Here is a 20,211-nt window from a genome sequence, read left to right as displayed (position 1 = left end):
GATTCATTCTGTGAGTTCGACAGCTTGACTAAATGTTGTTATTTCGCCTTACGCGACTTGTTTACATTTAGTCAAGTTTTGACTAAATGTTTTAACATAGAGGGGGAATCGAGACGAGGGTCGTGGTGTATGTGTGTCTGTGTGTGTGTGTGTGTGTGTGTGTGTGTGTGTGTGTGTGTGTGTGTGTAGAGCGATTCAGAGTAAACTACTGGACCGATCTTTATGAAATTTTACACGAGAGTTCCTGGGAATGATATCCCCGGACGTTTTTTTCATTTTTTCGATAAATCTCTTTGATGACGTCATATCCGGCTTTTTGTAAAAGTTGAGGCGGCACTGTCACACCCTCATCAAATTGATTGACATTTTTGTAAAGCAATCTTCGACGAAGGCCGGACTTCGGTATTGCATTTCAGCTTGGTGGCTTAAAAATTAATTAATGACTTTGGTCATTAAAAATCTGAAAATTGTAATTACATTTTTTTTTATATAAAATGAAATGATCCAAAATTACGTTCATCTTATTCTTCATCATTTTCTGATTCCAAAAACATATAAATATGTTATATTTGGATTAAAAACAATCTCTGAAAATTAAATACCGTACTTTCCGGGTCATAAGGCGCGACTTTTTTCCTCGAGTTCGACCCCTGCGTCTTGTATAACGAAGCGTCTAATCCGTGTATGAAATACGAAAAAAATCAAAGAGACCGCCTGAGTACCAGTCAAACAACTTGTGATAATGCATGTTTCAGCTACTAGGTACTGCCCTGGCCAAGTTTCCTCAGCTCTCAAGCCACCCAGCTATCACAATGCCTGCCTTTGATCTGGCCGCACACACAGAGCACACATAATTATTTCCACTCTGTTAAACTCGGTCACTGACCGGTCACTGACCCGGTGCAGGAAGTATTTCCTCTCTCAGATATGACAGGGGAACCACCTCTCATGGCAAAAACTGGGTCATTGACCCCTGGGAAGAAGGTCGTGTCTATAAACAAGGCCACCCAGCTATCACAATGTCTTTGATCTCGCCGCACACACAGAGTTCGACTCTGTTAAACTCGGTCACTGACCCCGAAGCAGGAAGTGTTTCCTCTCTCAGATATGACAGGAACCACCTCTCATGGCAAAAACTGGGTCATTGACCCCTGGAAAGAAGGTCGTGTCTATAAACAATGGACCTGGCTTTGATCTCGCCGGCTTATTTTCATTCTTCGACTACCGGTATACTTTTTCAATTTTGGTGCGCCCTATCGGCCCCCTGCGTCCAATGGGTGACTGGATTACAATTTTTTTTTAAAAGAAGGGGGTGCGTCTTAGATAACGAAGTGCCTTGTCACCCGGAAAGTACGGTATATAAAAATTATGATCAAAATTAAATTTCCGAAATCGATTTAAAAACAATTTCATCTTATTCCTTGTCGGTTCCTGATTCCAAAAACATATAGATACGATATGTTTGGATTAAAAACACGCTCAGAAAGTTAAAACGAAGAGAGGCACAGAAAAGCGTGCTATATGCAGCACAGCGAAACCACTACCGCGCTAAACAGGCTCGTCAGTTTCACTCCGTTTTGCACAAGCGGCGGACTACGGTCATTGTGAAAAAATGCAGTGCGTTCAGTTTCATTCTGTGAGTTCCACAGCTTGAGTAAATGTAGTAATTTCGCCTTACGCGACTTGTTATTTTGTAAATTACTATTAATCTTAAAAGTGTTGGGACGTTAGCTGTTTAATCAGTTCCAGATGAAGGGGTGGGATACATGAACTGACCGACTAAAAAGACAACAACTAAAAAACAAAGCAAGTACTACTTAAAACCAAGAAGACAACCAAGTTGGCCTGTCAACCTGCCAACCTTTTAAGTACCACATTTCTACTATAATGACATTAACAAATCGACCACTTTTAGCTACTGAGCCGTGCTAAGGTAATTGCCACTCTGCGCCATCAAGTCCAAAACAGAAAGCAATTATCCCTGCAAACAAGAACCTAATCCAAAAGTACCTAGGGACGCTACCAACGCCTGTGCAATTATGCAAATCAACAACAATTCCGAAGAAACTTGTTTGTCGGGTGGGGTACCGTAGTGCGCCCTGCTGAAGCGGCTGCGGGCGATATAAGTTCCCACCGCCATCATTGCAAATCCGCTTCTGAGACGAATTTTCTTGATTTTAACGTCACTTCAAGTTCAACCTTTGCTATGCGTGGCTTCTTACAGCCCGTATAGATTGATGCAAAGCGTCCACACCATGGCCATTATACATTTTTTAATTTGAACAGCTTAAAAAAAAAGGAAGTGTTTTGCAAAAGTCACACCGAAAGAGTCACTGGGAGAACTTCAATCGTTCACAGCGGGCAGATGGCGCTGAAAATCTGCCACAGCCAATTCAACAGGGCAGTACTTCGTGCGCGGCATAAAAACATGAAGCGGTTGTCACCGGGTGGGCTGTCAAGTGAGCGGGTAGTCATGTTCATTTGTATGACAAACTAGAATTCTAAAGGATACTAGTTTCTGCTTCAGTGGACATGAGTGTAGGAAAGGCCCCTTAAGTGACAAGTAATAAGAATAGGAGAGGCGTTTTTGTGTGGAGATGCTGAGCTGAAAGGCCGTAAAATGCAACGGAATGTTCTGAATAAATGGGGCATTCTCTATGACGTAGAGTGTGTGTGTGTGTGTGTGTGTGAAAGTGTCTGTGTGTTATGTTTGTTTGTTAAGTTTGTGTGTGTGTGAGAGAAAGAGAGAGAGAGAGAGAGAGAGAGAGAGAGAGAGAGAGAGAGAGAGAGAGAGAGAGAGAGAGAGAGAGAGAGAGAGAGAGAGAGAGAGAGAGAGAGAGAGAGAGAGAGAGAGAGTCTGCACAAGTGCGTGCATGATTGTGATTCTCAAACACGCAGCAAACACAACTTCCGGCTGTGGAAAAATCAAAAAGCAATTTTTTCATTTTATTGTAAGCATCGACCAGTGAACGAACACCAATCTTACCACACCAGCATGAACGAGGTACACACTAATCCTTTCACACAACCTGTTCATAATCCCGATCAGATGGTTAACGGAGCTAATCGCTTTTCCTGATTCAGTGTTCCTACATGAATGCCAGGAACGTAATTGCTTGTTGTTGAATGGAACTTGCATTTGCCAAGAAGTAATGTTAAAAGGGATATTGTCCCAGCTGTATTATACAGTGTATAATTATAAATGCTTATTTTGGTCAGCACAATACTAAGGAATAAGTCAAATAACACTGATTGTATTGCTTGATGTTTTTTCAAATGTATGCCTTTGTCAAAGTCTTTGAATCAGTCCAACGCCCTTTTCCTTCGTAAGTGGGGCAAAGAAAAGGCTCCGCTTTGAGAGATGGGACAAGCGATAAGCGATACATTTGAACTGTTATTTCCTATGTTTCAATGCACCTTTTCCAAACTTTTTATGTTGCACTTCTAAATATCTGAGGATTTGAACATGCGTAAGTTTCAAGTTGGAACAGGTCTTTTATGTTAGACGTTAAAGGTACTATCCTTCCCGCGAACAACGATCCTGCTCATTGCCTTTTGTCTTGCCTTGATAGGAGCACCCTTCCACAAGTTCCACTTAGACACATACCAACAATAAATAGATTGGCTGCAATCTGTGCAGAATGGGAATTTCTTGCTGAATGTATTTAGAAGGTTGATACTTGTTCATTGACGAAAGAAATTCCCCCTCCAAAAAATGCCTACTCTGCGCAGAAGCAGCCAAGCTATTGATTTTGGCAGAGGAGTTGGGTTGCTCTTATCCCGTGTAAACGCAGACAGATCTGAGGTGGTGAACATGGCTGCTTATAAAATAAGGGATGTATCTTTAAGTCAGTCTTCGCGGATAATACCGCTTTAATCGCGTTTCCTGATTCAGCAAGAGAATGAATACCAGCACTCTAATTTCTATTGACGGCGGTCATATGGAACTTTTCCCTCAAAGAATTTGCAGCGCATGCAATGTGTTGCAATGGGTGGGGAAGACTGGTTAACACCAAGGTTAGCTTTGATCTCAAATTATCGTCAACAAGCACAGGAAAATAAATGCTAAACTGCAGTTAAGTTGAGAGTATTTTGGTCAGCTGTTTCCCTATCCCATAATGACTCAGGATATTTTTCTCTCAGTGTCACTCTCTCAGTATGACTTTCCCTCAGTAGATAGTCTCTGATGGCATATCAAGACAGAAAAGCACATCCACACACACCACTCAAGTCTTGCAGGCAATGTCTGCAAGTTGCATGAACATGAAACCAATCACACACACACATACACACACACACACACACACACACACACACACACACACACACACACACACACATAGTTTCATGACAATAAACTATATTCTTATTCTTATTCTTCACACACACACACACAGTCTCTTTCTCTCTCTTACCCATACACACTCTCCCATACACACACACACACACACACACACACACACACACACACGTAAACTCAAGCAAAGACACAGACACACGAATACTCGAGTGAGAGTGTGCGTGATATCATAGTGTGTGTATGTCCGTGTAAACAAACTGATATACAAACGCTCTCTCTCACACACACACACACACACACACACACACACATATATTCTCTGACGCATGTCACATACACACACTAGTTGACTTACTAACATCCCCCCTCCTCCTCTCACCCACCCTAAACCAACACAAAATGTACATCTCTCTCTCTCTCTCGTCACATTGCACGGCTGACATTGGGGTCTAATATCTCATCTAACTAAGCCTTGCATGCCATGTGTGCGAGTTGCAGAAGCGTGACGGGTGTATTGATCAGTGCCAGACTCGCTTCCTGAAGGATCAATCATCCCCTCTCCACTTTGTTGTTGGGCTCTTGTATTCACGGGTGAAGAATGTGGGAGGGGGAGTAATCAGGTGGTCAGGGCCGGGCGGGCGAGCTGTGGTCGTAAAAGCGCCTAGCTGGCAATCGTGTGTGTGTGTTCGTGTGTGTATGTGTGGAGAGAGAGAGAGCGAGAGAGAGAGAGAGAGAGAGAGAGAGAGAGAGAGAGCGAGAGAGAGAGAGAGAGAGAGAGAGAGAGAGAGAGCAACCAAAAAGTAAGTCACGTGCAGATTTCAAAGAGTACGCACCTTAGCATAAAAAAATCATACCGGAAATTCAATGTTTCTCCACAACTTAAAGTTACCATGGCAACCATATGCATCACTTTTTAAAATTCTATTTGACTGGCCCACACAAGGACAGACTGACAAAAGCCAGAAGCAAAACACTCAAAACTGATCAAATCGGCCCATAGTTCCACATGCTCTTGTGGACACACGAGATGAGGACGCTACTTATAGAATCGACGAAAGCACCGGTTGTAGAAACAGCTTTCAGAAGTTCAGCAGGGAAACATTCAATGCAAGACACATAGAAGATCGAGATTGTGGGATATACCAGGTTTAATAGTCGTCGAACCGAATAATGCTGGTTGTTGAGAAATGATGTGCGAACGTTTACAAGTATGAAACCTTGAGTGCCATCGCGATACACAATGGCAACAACGACTGAGTCAGCAACAGAAACAGCAGCAGGAAGGAGAACAATAACAAGCATAACAACAACGTCACGACCACTACCACCATCACCAACAGAATCAAAGAAACAATCACTTTCTAGCTCTCAGACTACTAACCTCAATATAATACCGGTGCTTTTGAAAAGTTTAAGTTCGTCAAAATCGCAAAACCATCATTAAACATAAAAATAATGTTGTGCGTGTAATACTACTCTTCTTTTTAACCGTTTCAGTTATCTTCCTTCCCCAATCAACCCATCACCCCCCCCCCCTCCCCCCGGACTCTTGGTGTCACACCCCCCCCCCCCCCCCCCCCGTTAAGTTCAAGGAAAATCGTAAATCAAACTCACCATGAATTAATTTGTCACTGATTTATTAAAAAAAATTGTCTGACAACGAAACCATGCAGTCAAGAACACGCCTACAGTAAGCAGCAATAACGCACAAGGTAAGAGCCTTTACGACAAAAGTGTTTCTTTTACTCGACAATCGTGTTAGAATCCATGCCCTTAGGGCCTGCAATAATTTGTCCGACTTCTTGACGCTAATTGATTTATGGCCGTGAGAGAAAAACGTCGTACATGCTATATGACGTTGTGCACTCCCGATCTTAATCATATTTCGACCTTTGAGAACTAAAGAGGGGAAGGAGAATAGTGAGTTTGAGCAAGACAGACTGAGGCGGATAACAATATGATTAATTTTATAGATTGTGGATCGGATTTGAAGTTTACAGTAATTCGGCACGCAACAGACACGAAAGCACGGGGGCTGGCATGTGCGACACCACTGACGAGCTCGCGTGCGCGAACGTTCACAAACAAACATACACACACACGCACACACACACACACACACACACACACACTTGCATGAACCAAATTGACAATCGATCGTGCAATACTTGAACCAGCCTGGTTATACTCAAGTTACAGAGCGTACCATACCTCTTAAGATATTATATGAGATGGTAAATACAGTGCAATATTATATTTGATTGCAGTAAACATAAAGACTTTTGATCTTATTTAAATTTTAGTTGTATTATGTTATAATATGATAGCGTTCTGTGGTAATATAACAAGTGTGCTTGTTATTATATGTGAACCTATGTGTTTTTTGTGTTGTTGTCCTATCAGTGAAAGTCCTAATAATTCTTATGAAATGTTGAAGTTATACTCGTTTTCAGGCAGGCTGGGTGTGTCAAAGACTATTTTTCATTTTAATGTAATATTATAATGAACAATAAAATGATGTTATTGTTAGTGTTATTGTATCATATGGGGAGGGTTCTCACTCATGTCTATTCTCAATAACGCAGCAGTAAACAATATCCTGGTGTTTATGACAACAACTGAGTTCGATGTCATCGCTACTCTCTTGGACGCTGTACGTAACAAAGTAAAATATGCTGATCCAGGAAACATATCACAAGGGCATGCAGCACATCGATTTTCAGATCATGTCATTACCACTGCTTGGAGACTTGCGCACAAACACGCAATAACAAACTATCGCTGGAACTGCTGAAGCATGGCAGTCTCTGTCCCAGTTTCCCCCAAAGCGGTCAATGAAACCAGAGAATTAAGCACCAGTCCAAGACACTCAAAGAAAACCCCGAGAGAAGATTCAATTATTAATCAGCCGAAGCTTGTAAACGCAGGTGCAAAAAAAAACTGTGAGAGATCCGACTGGAAAGCTCAACACTGTGTTTATGCGTATTGGCACTCTAATACCCCCCCCCCCCCCTATTTACACACACACACACACACACGAACACGCAAGAACACGCAAACGAACAAGAACACACACACACACACACAAACTCATCCACCCCTCTTCCCAACCAATTTGGTCTCTTCCCTTCAACCACCTTTGAAACGGAAGACTCCCTTTGTAAAGGTCGAGGTCTTTGCAGTACACGTCATACAGTCTGCTTTACTGTGCAGTAACCATCTGAACTCAAACCCCTTAATACAAAAATCTGCCTCTCAGCCCAGAAAACACGAAGGGTTAGTCATGTTACGTTAACTTCGTATACATAGGAGTCTGTCTATCTAGTATCTCTTTTGGATTGCTGCCTCTAAAACATAAACGACTCAGTGTTGTGGAATTTATTTCAGCTTGAAATATATTTTAACAGATAGATATTTCACTTTGAGCAGAAAATGGATAACTCTTTGACTACAGTTTGAATACTGAATGACAACGTGAACATGTGTTTCTACGCGCGATTAAAAGGATTATTTACTGCACGAGCCAATAAAGAATGAATGTGCCCCAAAGGGGAAATAATTAGTCCACTTCGTTCGGGGTTAACGTGACACACTGAGCGACACGATTAAGGAACCTTAATGCACCTATGAAATCATATTTACAAGGACTATCCCCTTCTTGGTCAAAATAAAATATACTTACATACTTAATGAAAGGGCTAAGGCTACTTGTGTTTGAATAAAGTTTTGTGGTCTTTTCTTGAAACTGTAACGATAGGGATCGTCCAAAAAAAAATTAAATATGAAAAAGCTTGCGCATCTGTCCACGTGCCGAGTGCCGAGTGCTGACGACGTCGATGAAGAAGCAGAAGAAGAAGAAAAAGAAGATAAAGGAGGAAAAGAAGATAAAGGAGGAAAAGAAGAAGGAGGAGAAGGAGGAGGACGACGTCAACAGCAACAACAACCAGGTTACAATCAAGAAGTGTGTTACAACATACAAAATTGCTTTATATTCTTTCTTTTTCGCCTCTTTACTCTTATATTTCTCGTTGGTAAATTGCATCATGCAAACTAAAGCTGACAATTGGGTATTAAGAGTTCAGAAGATTAAGAAGTTGATTAAGATATGGAGTCGACGAGATTTAAGGATTCACGGTAAAATTGTAATAATCAAATGTTTTTTTATTTCACAGCTAGTATTTGTGATGCAGACGATTGGATTGCCAGATCGGGTTTTGACAAAGTTAAATAGATTGTTTTATAAGTTTATTCGGCAGAAATAGAGTTCGAATAAAAAAGCATTTGAAAAAGTGAAAAGAAAAGTAATGGAGAAAGAAATAAGTGAAGGTGGGTTGAAAATGCTAAATGTGCACAGGATGCAAGAGTCTTTTTATTTACAATGGGTCGGACGTTTGTATGAAGAGAAGGGAGCAAATTGGACGTTTATACCACTATGGTTTCTGGGACATGTTGTTTCAGGGTATGGTTGTTTTGATTTGAATGTTAAACCGAGTAAGGAATTGAATTTGACAATGATTGGAAGCCCATTTTGGCAGAGGGTAGTGTGGACACATTTGAGTTACAAGCGTAGGATGGAACATGATAAGATTGATGTAAACAATTTTTATAAACAGATTTTGTGGAGTAATGATTTGATTCGGTATAAAGGGAAAATGTTGTTTTATTTGTATTGGAAAAATGCTGGGATTGAACGAGTAAGTGATTTGTTTATAGTGGAAGAAAAGAGATTGAAGTCAGCAGCAGAGGTATATATACAAATTGGAAAGAATAATGCAAATATTTTATTGGATTATTGGGCATTAATAAACGCATTACCCAAAGTATGGATTAATTGGATTAAAAATAAACATATTATTGTCCAGATGGATAAGCAATTGTTTGATGGTAGCCTGTATATGATAAAAATAAGCCAAATACGAAAAATGATAGAAAAGAAAAGTGTAGATACTGCTGTAGAAAAACCTTGTGTATATAATTTTTGGTTGAGGAAGTTTGGTGTACAAGTAGATAAGGAAATTTGGACATTTGCCCATGTTTCCAAAGAAGTGAGGTTAAGAGAATTGCAATGGAAAATCTTACATAACATATATCCAACAAATATTTTATTATGTAAAATGCAAGTCAGGGAGAAAAACAGATGTTGTATTTGTTGGACGGAAGTTGATTTTGTTGAACATTTCTTTTATGAGTGCATACCGGTAAAGTTGTTTTGGACGAAGATAGAAAACTGGATAGAGGAAAAGGCTGGATTGAGGGTTAATTTTAAGATGCAGGATATAATATTTGGCTATCAAGACACAAGTTGTTGTAAAAAGATGAGAAATTTTGTAAATCACGTAATATTAATTGGGAAAATGTGTATTAGTATTTTTAGAAAGACAACTTGTCAGGGATCAGTGTTCGTAATTTTCGAGTTTCAAATATTAAGTAGAAAATTTGATTTGTAAATATAAGGAATATTTCCATTGTAAAGAGAAAATGTCCATGTCTCGTGAGTGTAATATACCTCTATGTTGGAGTTAAAAAAAGAAGAAAAAGACCAATGAAGAAGGATGCTCACCGCCTATTTACAAGAAAAAAAGACAGAAAAAAAAAAAAAAAAAAAAAAAAAAAAAAAAAGCTGACAAGTTATATACAAAACAAGCATAAGACCAAAGTATGGCACAATTTATAACTTGTTACTTCCTCATCGACTCTTGTGGCAATCTTGCTTTTATACCATAGCATTGACGAACATCATTCATAGTTAATCATGTGACAAGTTTCAAGTGGACAATAAATGTATACGTTTCAAGTAGACTAGTCAAGTACATCGCTACAGTTCATACCCGTGGATTGCGTATCATATTCATACAAATGACTTCTGAAATGGTTCTAACTTTAAACCGTCAACTGTTAAAAACTGGTACGCTGCGAGCTTTCAGGGAAATATTTGGGCAACCAAAAAAGGAGTCCTTTTGCTTGACACCTGAGCTTGAATAAAAATCTTAAATCCACCTCCTCCAGAGATGTGTACATAATTATACACTTCTAATTTCCAAGCAAATCCATATATCCGCCTTTCTAAGAGTTGAAACGGCAATCATTTATATTCAAATTCGGCAACGCTTTCATATTTACAAAACTACGTATATATCAGACGTAAATTTGTATAGCCCGAATGCGATCAGTGACAGATTCATTCAGACCCTTCATTGGTCACAGAGCCAGCCTCAGCAAACAATTTCTCATTCAAAGTTGAAAAGATCTTTTATTCTCTATCTTACGGAAGAATGCTCTCACACCCACACTGACACACATTTCGTTCAGACAGGATCGGCTTTCTCACATTTGTACAGTACAGCATGACGGTGTAGTTCAACTGTGCTTGCATTAACTTTTGGGAGAATCAAAACGTGATAATGCATCAACGTTTTCAAAGTACATACAACGCTTTCAATCCCACTTCAGTCACTGCCTCAGATCTGGTCAGGCTTTTACATGGGGTAAGACCATCCCTCTACTTGGTAACATACCAAAAATCAACACCCTGACTGCTTTCTGTGGTGAGTTAAAGTTTGTTGATGATTAAAAAAATAAAGAGAGGCACTATATGCAGTGCCTTTAACGAAATTATTTCTAAAAAAAAAAAAAAAAAAAATACCACTGTACATTTGTTTAATGAGACCAAGTGGAGGGATGGTCTTATCCCATGTAATAGCCTGGCCAGATCTGAGATGGTCAGCCCAACTGTTTTGACGAGGAGGAGTGGGCCTTTAATGCGAACAAGAATTAAAGCAGTTGTCGAGGTCTTTATTTATTTACTTTAATGAACTTGAAACACGGACAGACAGACAGACAGACAGACAGACAGACACCCCCACCCTCAAAGACACGAGATAAGCAAAAGAAGTAAAGAATGGCAACTCCAAGCAGTGGTGATAGGGGGCGCATGTCGCCTGTAATGTGACGGCTGCAGTGAAAACAGCAGAGAAAGGCCAGCAAACAGTGGCACGAGAACACACTCAGCCTTTACTGACACTGTGTAAATACAGAATACTTACAACTAATTCCGGCTATTTTGAAGGGAATTACTTGAAACAGATTCTTCACAAACTTTTTTTCACTATTGCTGCAGTTATGTGATGCCTTTAGCCTTCAATACAGTATTACGAGTTAGAAGTCTTGACGTTCCCGGATCCACTTTCATACGACAGAAAACGAAAATTCAAAGACATTATTGATTTATTCATATATATTAAAACTCCCTCTGTTGGGTCAAAAAAGTGGACACAACCAGAGTTTTCCCATAAACAGAAAGTCAAAGAAACGACAAAAATGCCAACAGTGCCGCATGTTCAAGTGAAGCCAACTTCAGCTCAACTGAACATGTAGAAACGACTTCAAAAGCGTACAGCGTAACATTACAGAGCAGTTAGTGTCTAGTGGCACATGTTGGTGGTAAAGAGGGAAGACCTACACACTGTTAGATAAGGAACAGGTTTACAAGGGCAGACAACGGACGGCCAACATTTCCTGGCCACTTTTTTTTTATGACGCTTTTCAAACAGACAGGAAGCCTTAACAAAGCCTGTTCAAGTCATGATGAATGGGTTTGACCCCAAAACACCACCGCAACGGCCTACACCGTGTAACGTCCTTCCTAAGCTGTTCACAAACACGACTCCCTAAACAAGGTAAATGGAGGCGGGAATGAAGGTACACAGGGACAAGAGAACCAAATACACATGTACACGTTCATGTAACGTAAAAAAAAAGTATACTTGAACAGACAGATACACACACAAGCTCACACATACACATGCGCACGCACACACTCAGAGAAACACACATGCTTAACTTATAAATATGAAAGCAGTTGTAGTTCACACACACACACACACACACACACACACACACACTCGCACACGTACATACACACATAGTAAGGAAGTTTAAGTCTTTATTTTTAAAACTTCCACTCCGCAAAACTGTGGCTATTCTCTAGTATTACCTTTTTAGTTAACCATTTGGCTGTTTGACCAATCAGGATTGATTCTAGTTGATCCGCTAAATGTGATACCGGTCAAGGCGGAACCATTTTTGTTTTCGAAGCTAAAATGAGATACTGATAATGTGATATACCTTGTGACACTTTTTTTTCTCCATTTTAAAATCATGCATTTTACCATTTATGAAAAGCAAATTATGTCGGTGAGAGAGGGACACAGAATGACAACAAGTGAGATTAGTAGAAGTACTTAGTTAAGGGATACTGATAATGTCAGTAGCAGACAACATAACAGGTTATGTGTATTTGTGCAAGATGGCTAGTACTCGTAAAAGACATGTGGAATATTCCACGGAGGAACTGGAGGCGGAAAAGGTGATGCTTACACCAGCAGCTACCAAGGTATTTATTATTTGTTTGAAGGTGCCAGCTGAAAGTTTGCTGGATGTTGAAGGTCCCACTGTTTACCTGGTAACCAGCGATGCCAAAATGGCGGAATCTTAGTCGCGAGATCGCTTTAAATTTATCTTCGTTGCAACTCACCGGTAATAAAACCGTTATTTTTAATACGCTGTTTGTTAGTAAATGATAACAGCTATGTCTCGAAAATAAAATCAACATTCGCCTTCCGGCTCATGTTGATATCCATTTTCTTGACATGTCTGTTATCATTTGCTAACAGTCAGCACATTAGAAATAACACATACACGCATCTATTGACGTATCGTCATCATGCGCGCTTTCATGTTAGTGTTTCCATTCTGTGTATTGATCAAACAGTGCATCCTGCAGAGAGTTGTATGAAAGGAACACTAGTTCTGCTTTGTGTCCTGTGACTCACAGTTCACTTTGTACGACACCTTGTGTAGGACTTCATACGTAACGGACCCCTTGTTGTGCGAAAAAAAAGGGGAGAAAAGTGTGTCGCAGTTGAACAGCTGTTGAAACTAAAATGTTCACTGCAAAAGTCACAACAGTCATCCGTATAATTAGTCCTCTTGATACATTACAATTGTTATCCTACATACTTGAGTGAGAACATCCATGTGAAAAATAAACCATCTCTTCACACATTATGTATATAATTATGAAAATGAGGTCGGGTCAAAGAGTCTGACAGGGACCCGCTAAATTTTCACTGCTCTTGATGACAAACTTCTTTAAAGAAAATATTTGTTGCATTTGCTATTTCCTCTGTTAGAACTTAACTTCCACGTGACGCTATACGTCCTGTACAGCGCCTTTTTGCTTTTGGCGCCAGAGATTTCTCGAGGCTTCGTAAGAGATCAAAGTTCAAGTAGACGCATCTTCAATATGGACATTTGGACTCCGGGAAGTTCGAGGCAGAAGGATGTAGAATGCAAGTACAGAATGTAGAATGCACAGAATACAATCATATACTGCATGGCTTGCTGTGTGATACCAGGTTTACATTCGTTGCTTTTTGTAATATTGAAAAGGTCGCTTTTGTTCGCATTTCAATATTTAAAAAAAACAACTCTTGTATAGCAAGCCATGTAGTATTCTCTTTACCAACCGCCATAAAACACACCAGGAAGACGCGTTTGAGTGCATATCTTGCTGTTTATTGTAAACCCAGTTATGTGATTTAAAAGGCCATTCATTCCCCTACCAGATCCAGCAAAGCGATTAGTCTAAAAAGATATAGTATCTATACAATGGAACAGACAATACTGACACCCAAAAAATCAATTTCACAAAAGCAAGGCTCTCGACAAAAAAATCAGAACAGCTAAAACTGAACGAGTTTTGCATGTCAATGAAAAAGAACAATTAAAGTCGTATCCAAACAATCTGTTTCGTTCACCTATTTTGTCGAACAATGACGCTCTGGTATGACGAACGGTGTATTTTTCATTCTTCTGAGACAGCGGGTTTTGAAGCCGTTTGAGTGGGTAATGAGACCACACCAAAAAACAACACACAAAAACCAACAACAACCAAACACCCGTACATTTCAGTAACTCCTTGCCTTCAAAATTTCAGATCTTTGTCCTAACACATGTCTTACAATACACACGGAGTCCTTGTTATTTGAGACGTTGTTGTAAATAATGTTCATTTTCTTCCTTTTCTATTCTAAAAAAATCAACCCCCCCAGGCAAGACAGCACTCAGAAAATAAATGAAACCAACGAAACGAATGACTGCTTGAGCGACAAACAAACACACAGATAAAAGGGTAAACAAAGGAAAGAAAAAACTTCAAGGCGAGCAAAGCGACCAACCAAACGCCATGATCAAATTTGTCTCATCTGCAAGCAGAAATGGACGACTGTTTTCGTTTCTGGGTTGGTCCCAATAGTTGCGTATTTTGACAGTGCCAGTAACACGCCTCTTATTACAGAGCAGAGGAAGAAAGAAAGAGCAATGTTTTAGAGAGGAATGAAAGGACTGGAGTCCAGCTTGAATTTAGTGAAGGGATGGCGGGCTTTACTTGAAAGACGTTGTCGCTAACCACTCACACAAGAGAGAGAGAGAGAGAGAGAGAGAGAGAGAGAGAGAGAGAGAGAGAGAGAGAGAGAGAGAGAGAGAGAGAGAGAGAGAGAGAGAGAGAGAGAGAGAGAGAGAGAGAGAGAAAGAGAGAGAGAGAGAGAAAGAGAAAAAGAGAGAGAGAAAGAGAGAGAGAGTTCTGCTCTACTGAGTTTTCCCGCGTGTGTTAATAGCTAGAGATTGGCCGAGGTTGCAGTCATTGAAGCAAGACACGGAGAGTGAAACGAACGCGTCGTAACGCCCACTTGCACACCAGGGTGTTTTTCTTTCAAACCAGTCATACTTGTACAAGGCGTCTATTCCCGTACCACTGTGCTTTACGCTCCATTTGAAGTTGAATTTGAATTCATAAAGAGTACAGGAGTGCCCAAAGACGCAGTAGAGGAGGAGGAATTTTAAAGGTATGAATAAATTCAGAACCTGATTTAAAATTGTAACATTCTGTGAGAAAATAAAATGAAAACGATGACAAGACAAATTAAGTCCGCGATGTAAAGAAAAAAACCTGCATGAAGGCGCGCGCGCGTGTGCGTGTTGTGGGAGAGATAGTGGGATACAGATCAAGATAGAAAAAGTGTTTGAGTATGTGTACGTGTGCAAGTATGCGAGTGTGTGTGTGTGTGTGTGTGTGTGCGTGCACGCGTGTAATTGTACAAGTCGAATGTGTGTGTGTGTGTGTTTGTGTGTGTGTTCTTGTGTAATTGTGTGTGTGTGTGAGAGAGAGAGAGAGAGAGAGAGAGAGAGAGAGAGAGAGAGAGAGAGAGAGAGAGAGAGAGAGAGAGAGAGAGAGTTTGTGCATATACACGTGTAATTGACTTGTGCATGTATGTATGAGTATGATCATGTGTTCGTGCGCGAATTGATGCGATTTATGATTGTTCTTGAAGATTGACACAGGGAGGGGCATGCACCTGAAGAAGTAATATATATCTGCATGTCAACACGGACATAGTAATCTTGACTGAACTCCACACGCAGAGAAACAGGTTTCAATTTATCTCACACCCTACACCCACATACTCTTTTTTTTTTCCAAAGGCCACCGTCGCACACCTTTAAGGCGACACAACACCAACCCAAAATATCGGGCAGTAATCCTAAAACACACAAACGGAGAATAAAAGCATACTTCTGACGAAATCCTCTGTTGAACAGAAGATTGAACTGATCCGTACCGGGCCACACACGAAACCAACAGGCTAGGAAAAAAAGTACAGGGTCTCTCGCACACACACACACACGCAAACACACACACACACACACACACACACACACGCAAACACACATACGCAAATACACACACACACACACAAACGCAAACACACACACAAACGCAAACACACACACACCCACCCCCCACACGCCGCTATTTTCCTGATTGTTCATGCAGTCTCTGTCATTATGAGATCACCACATCCAACACAGTTCTTGAAGTACTAAACATCCGTCTTCACTTACCAGGAGCATTGACGATGAAGACCCGCTTGCCCGTGTCGCGGTTCGAACCGCAGTTGGAGCAGACGTAGCCCCAACGGAACCGGTGACTGGACCACACCATGGTCAGTGCACGCTACTGGAACCGCCGGGCCACACTCACACACCACAGCACAACACAGGCCTCAACGCGGCCACAAAACTGAAACTACCACCACCGCATCCTTTTTACTCCCATCGCCGGAGCGATAACGACGATGGCCACGAGGTTCTTCTTTAATCCACCTCTCCTCGAAAATTGTCCCGAAGAGGACAGGTATATCCCAGAGAGAAATGTCTACGCACTCCTAGTCTGTTTCAGTCCTGTGCCGCTACTGTAGAGAAGTGTTTTCAAAAAGCTCGCTCGGTCTTTTCAACCCACGCGACGACAGGTAACCCGACCCACCTTTTTCCCCACCTTTGCCTGTCCCAGTGAAACTGGCGCTGAGTTTGGCTCATTGGCCAAGGAGGGGTGATGGGTTTGCGAGAGACTTACCACTTGCCTTTTTAATCACATTGCACAGTTGGGTGCCGTTCGACTTTGTCAGAGGCTTTACGCGCCGCTGCCTCCGGCGGTGAATTTGTAATGGATACGGCACAGTGATTCGCTGTGACACGGTTGACACAATTTTAAAGGCTAATGGCGGGAAAGTCCTACATTTTTGCTTCAATAACTTGATTGAGCGCATAAAAGGAAACGCATTTGACAACATTTGCTAAAATGCAACCCGCCGTACAGGAATAGACACGCTGATATTTGCTCTCGCTTGGTTTGAAAAGATTATTGTATTTGCCCGCTCATGCATTGCATACCCGGTTTATATCCTTGCATACCCGGTCATATCCTTGTACCCGTGACCTGATGGGATCGCAGACATACAAACAACAAACTCTTATGAAAACAACCCACACACAAACCGAATCTCCTCAGTTCTGAGGGTCGTAAAATAAGTCTGGTTTTGACAGAATTGATTGTGGAAAGAACTTGCAGGAACTTCGGATGAGCGATTATGCACTGCTGGCATCCCGGCCGGGACCACTGTTTAAATGGAGTTTTCTGAACATTCTCGAGTGCAAGCGACCCACATACCTATTGATCGGTCTGTTCACAGCGCCATGTCTACCCGTTACCATAGAGAACGCCTAACACGCCACAAGAATGGCTGCGTGCTCCGCGTGACCTCGCCTCGTAAAACGGTCACGGTCATGAATTCGCGGGCTGAATTGTTGTGAAGGCGGATTAATTGTCCGCAGAAGGTCAAGTCAACGGTGACCGATTACAAGATCAAGACGTGTATTTATTTTTTTTTACCCACACTGATGACCGACAATTTTGTTTATTGTTATCATACTTGGTTTCACTTGGCATGTGTTGCAAATAAGGCGACAGAAAGAAAGACAAGAACAGAAAGTAAAAGAAAAGGAAATAAAGGAGGAAAGAGAGAAAGAATGAAAGGATAAGAAAAGAAAGACAGGAAAATGGAAAGACCAACAGAAAGACAAGGAGGAAAGAAAGAAAGGGAGGAAGAAAGAGACAAAGCAAGATGGAAACACAGACGCGAGGAAAGCAAGGCGAGAGAGAGAGGGACAATGACAATGACAATTCTTTATTTTACGAGGGTAACAGAATAAGCATAGGTATACTTTTTTGCATCTGGCCCTCGCCCTAAAGAGGGACTAAATCTACTATAATAACTACTACTACATAAATACATAATTAGTGAAATAGTATAAGTTTATGTACATAAGCGCATTATATAGAAACATTGTAGTTTATAAATGTTTATGACTAGGTGCAAAGCAAAAATTTGCAAATCAAATTAAAGTCTGAATACTATGCAATAGTACATCAACTCTGCAAGACAATGGATATTGTGCAGAACATCATAATTTCGTGAACAAAAACGATAAATCAAAAGTGAGTGTCTGTGTCCGAAAGGACATAACAATCAAGAACATACTATTTTCATTAAATGGGATATATATTTGTTTCTGAAAGAATCTGTGCTGGTAGCTTCCCGTAGGGCATTCGGAAGAGCGTTCCAGAGACGGCCACCTGAATAAACTAGACTAGACTTAAATAAGTCTATCCTAGGAAGAGGAGTGTTAAATTTCATAAGGTGGTGTGAATTCTTCAAAGAGAACTTTGAACAAATGGTTTGGGGTAAAGTTTCGGATACAATTTTATGCATAAGGATTCCTTTGTTAAAAAGCAGTCTTGACTTTAGAGGTAAGATTCCTAGAGAGAGAAGGCGAAGGCGAATTTTTATTGCATCAAACACAATGTGTATGTACAAGGGGGAGAAATAGTTAGCATGTGAACAAAGTGGACTTGACCGTCCGGAAGCAAGGCAACTTAAAATCAACACCTAGCACAAGAAGTAAAAACAGAGAAGAAAAAAATACAGTAAGATGAAGACAAGGATTTTGGGTTGTACGATCATACCGGTCTATTTCACAATTGATTTTCTCTTTGTCTAAACGCGTAGAACACATAATTTGACAATGCAATCAGTCGTAATTTGTTGTCAGTCTGTAAAATACACAACGATGAGTTGGAGAACTGGTCAAGGTCAAAACAAGCACCAATGTACTTTTGACGGATTGTATTGTAAACTGGGCATTTAAACAGGAAGTGGTTTTCATTTTCTTCAGTTGATTTACAAAATGTACAATTTCTGGATTCAGCGCACTCGGGATTATAGCGCAGTTTATTTACCTTCAATGGTGTAATGCCAAGTCTGAACTTTGTGTACATTTTGCGTATGTACTGGTTTTCAATGACACCCAGATACTTTTCTTTTTCAAGTTCTCCTTTAAACATCCTGTATACATCAAATCTCACACTTGTATCAAGTTTACAGTGCCAGTTTTGCTCAAAGCAGTCTTGCAGACGTTGCTGTAATGTTCTAATAAACGCACATTCCCTACCTACAGACCCGTTCAACCACACATCTCCAAATCCATTCATGCAAAGGAGGCATTTAACTTGTGAGACCCAATTCTGCTTTCCCCTTTCAACTGCGTTTTTTAACATGATGTATGACATCTTTGCATATCTCGAGTCCGGCATACAGTTCAGTCTCAACCAGTACTTTACGCATCGGATATTTGCTAGGATTGACAAAGTGCATCTTCCAAGTTCCCCATACACCATCTGGTTTGGACTGTTTGACGAGATCCCGAGTAGTCTTTTACAGGCATACATGTGAACCTTTTCAATCTGTGAACAGTCAAAACATCCCCATAGTTCTGAGCCATAGAGCAAGATGGGAGCAATTTGCGCATCAAATAATTTGAAAAATATGTCCATGTCGTGGCATCCTATATTCCATAAGACTTTAAAAATTTCAATGACACCTTGTTTGGCTCTGGTGATTGCGTCATTGAAAGAGAGATTCAAACGGGCTTGGGTTGTGAATGTCAGACCGAGATACTTGTAGGAGCTAGCACTTGATACTTGCGTGTTTCCGTAGAACCATTTCTCACTTTTGGCTAAATGACCACCGTTTCGAAAAACAACGACTTTGGTTTTATTCATGTTTAGCCTTAACCCAAGACGCCTTGAAACGTTATATAAGATGTTCAGTTGGTTTTGCAAACCCACTATGGACGATGATAGCAGTGCAATGTCGTCAGCGAACATCAAAAGAAACAGTTCGATCTCACCGGGAAGCATTTGAATTCCGTGTCTGCCCTTACATATTATTTCCGAGGCAAGCTCGTTTATAAGAAACGAAAAAAGCGTTGGGCTCGCTAGACAGCCCTGCTTCAGGCTTTGTAGGCATTCAAAATAATCAGTATTGCCAGAGTTGCATCGGACGCAAGAGAGAACGGATGAATACATTGACCTAAGCATGTTAAACATTCTTCCTTTTACACCAATCTTTAATAAAACATTCCACAAAACATCCCTTTTAACGGTGTCAAACGCC

At 40.7% G+C, this 20,211-nt stretch overlaps 2 protein-coding genes and 2 long non-coding RNA genes across 5 annotated transcripts in view; 2 read left to right on the top strand and 2 right to left on the bottom strand.

Moving 5' to 3' along the window:
• LOC138964602 (kinesin-like protein KIFC3) overlaps positions 1-16,631 on the bottom strand; it is a 38,636-nt gene extending 22,005 nt beyond the window's left edge. Inside the window, exon 1 of the mRNA XM_070336606.1 lies at positions 16,262-16,631. Within this exon, the coding sequence (XP_070192707.1) occupies positions 16,262-16,361 (100 nt within the window). The 5' untranslated portion in view covers positions 16,362-16,631. The remainder of the gene's footprint in view (positions 1-16,261) is intronic.
• LOC138964636 (uncharacterized) overlaps positions 1-20,211 on the top strand; it is a 546,641-nt gene that overhangs the window by 295,794 nt on the left and 230,636 nt on the right. The gene's annotated exons all lie outside the window — the stretch shown is intronic.
• The window catches only part of LOC138964802 (uncharacterized), a 210,941-nt gene that overhangs the window by 112,477 nt on the left and 78,253 nt on the right, over positions 1-20,211 (bottom strand). The gene's annotated exons all lie outside the window — the stretch shown is intronic.
• LOC138961834 (uncharacterized) lies at positions 592-1,366 on the top strand. Its single transcript, XR_011454329.1, has 2 exons — positions 592-984; positions 1,163-1,366. It is a non-coding gene; the product is annotated as an uncharacterized lncRNA (long non-coding RNA).

Source organism: Littorina saxatilis, linkage group LG1 (assembly GCF_037325665.1).
Source record: "Littorina saxatilis isolate snail1 linkage group LG1, US_GU_Lsax_2.0, whole genome shotgun sequence".
In the NCBI taxonomy this organism is placed as follows: Eukaryota; Metazoa; Mollusca; class Gastropoda; order Littorinimorpha; family Littorinidae; genus Littorina; species Littorina saxatilis.
The sequence above is the reverse complement of the archived record's forward strand: the minus strand, read 5'-3'. Positions and strand labels throughout refer to the sequence as shown.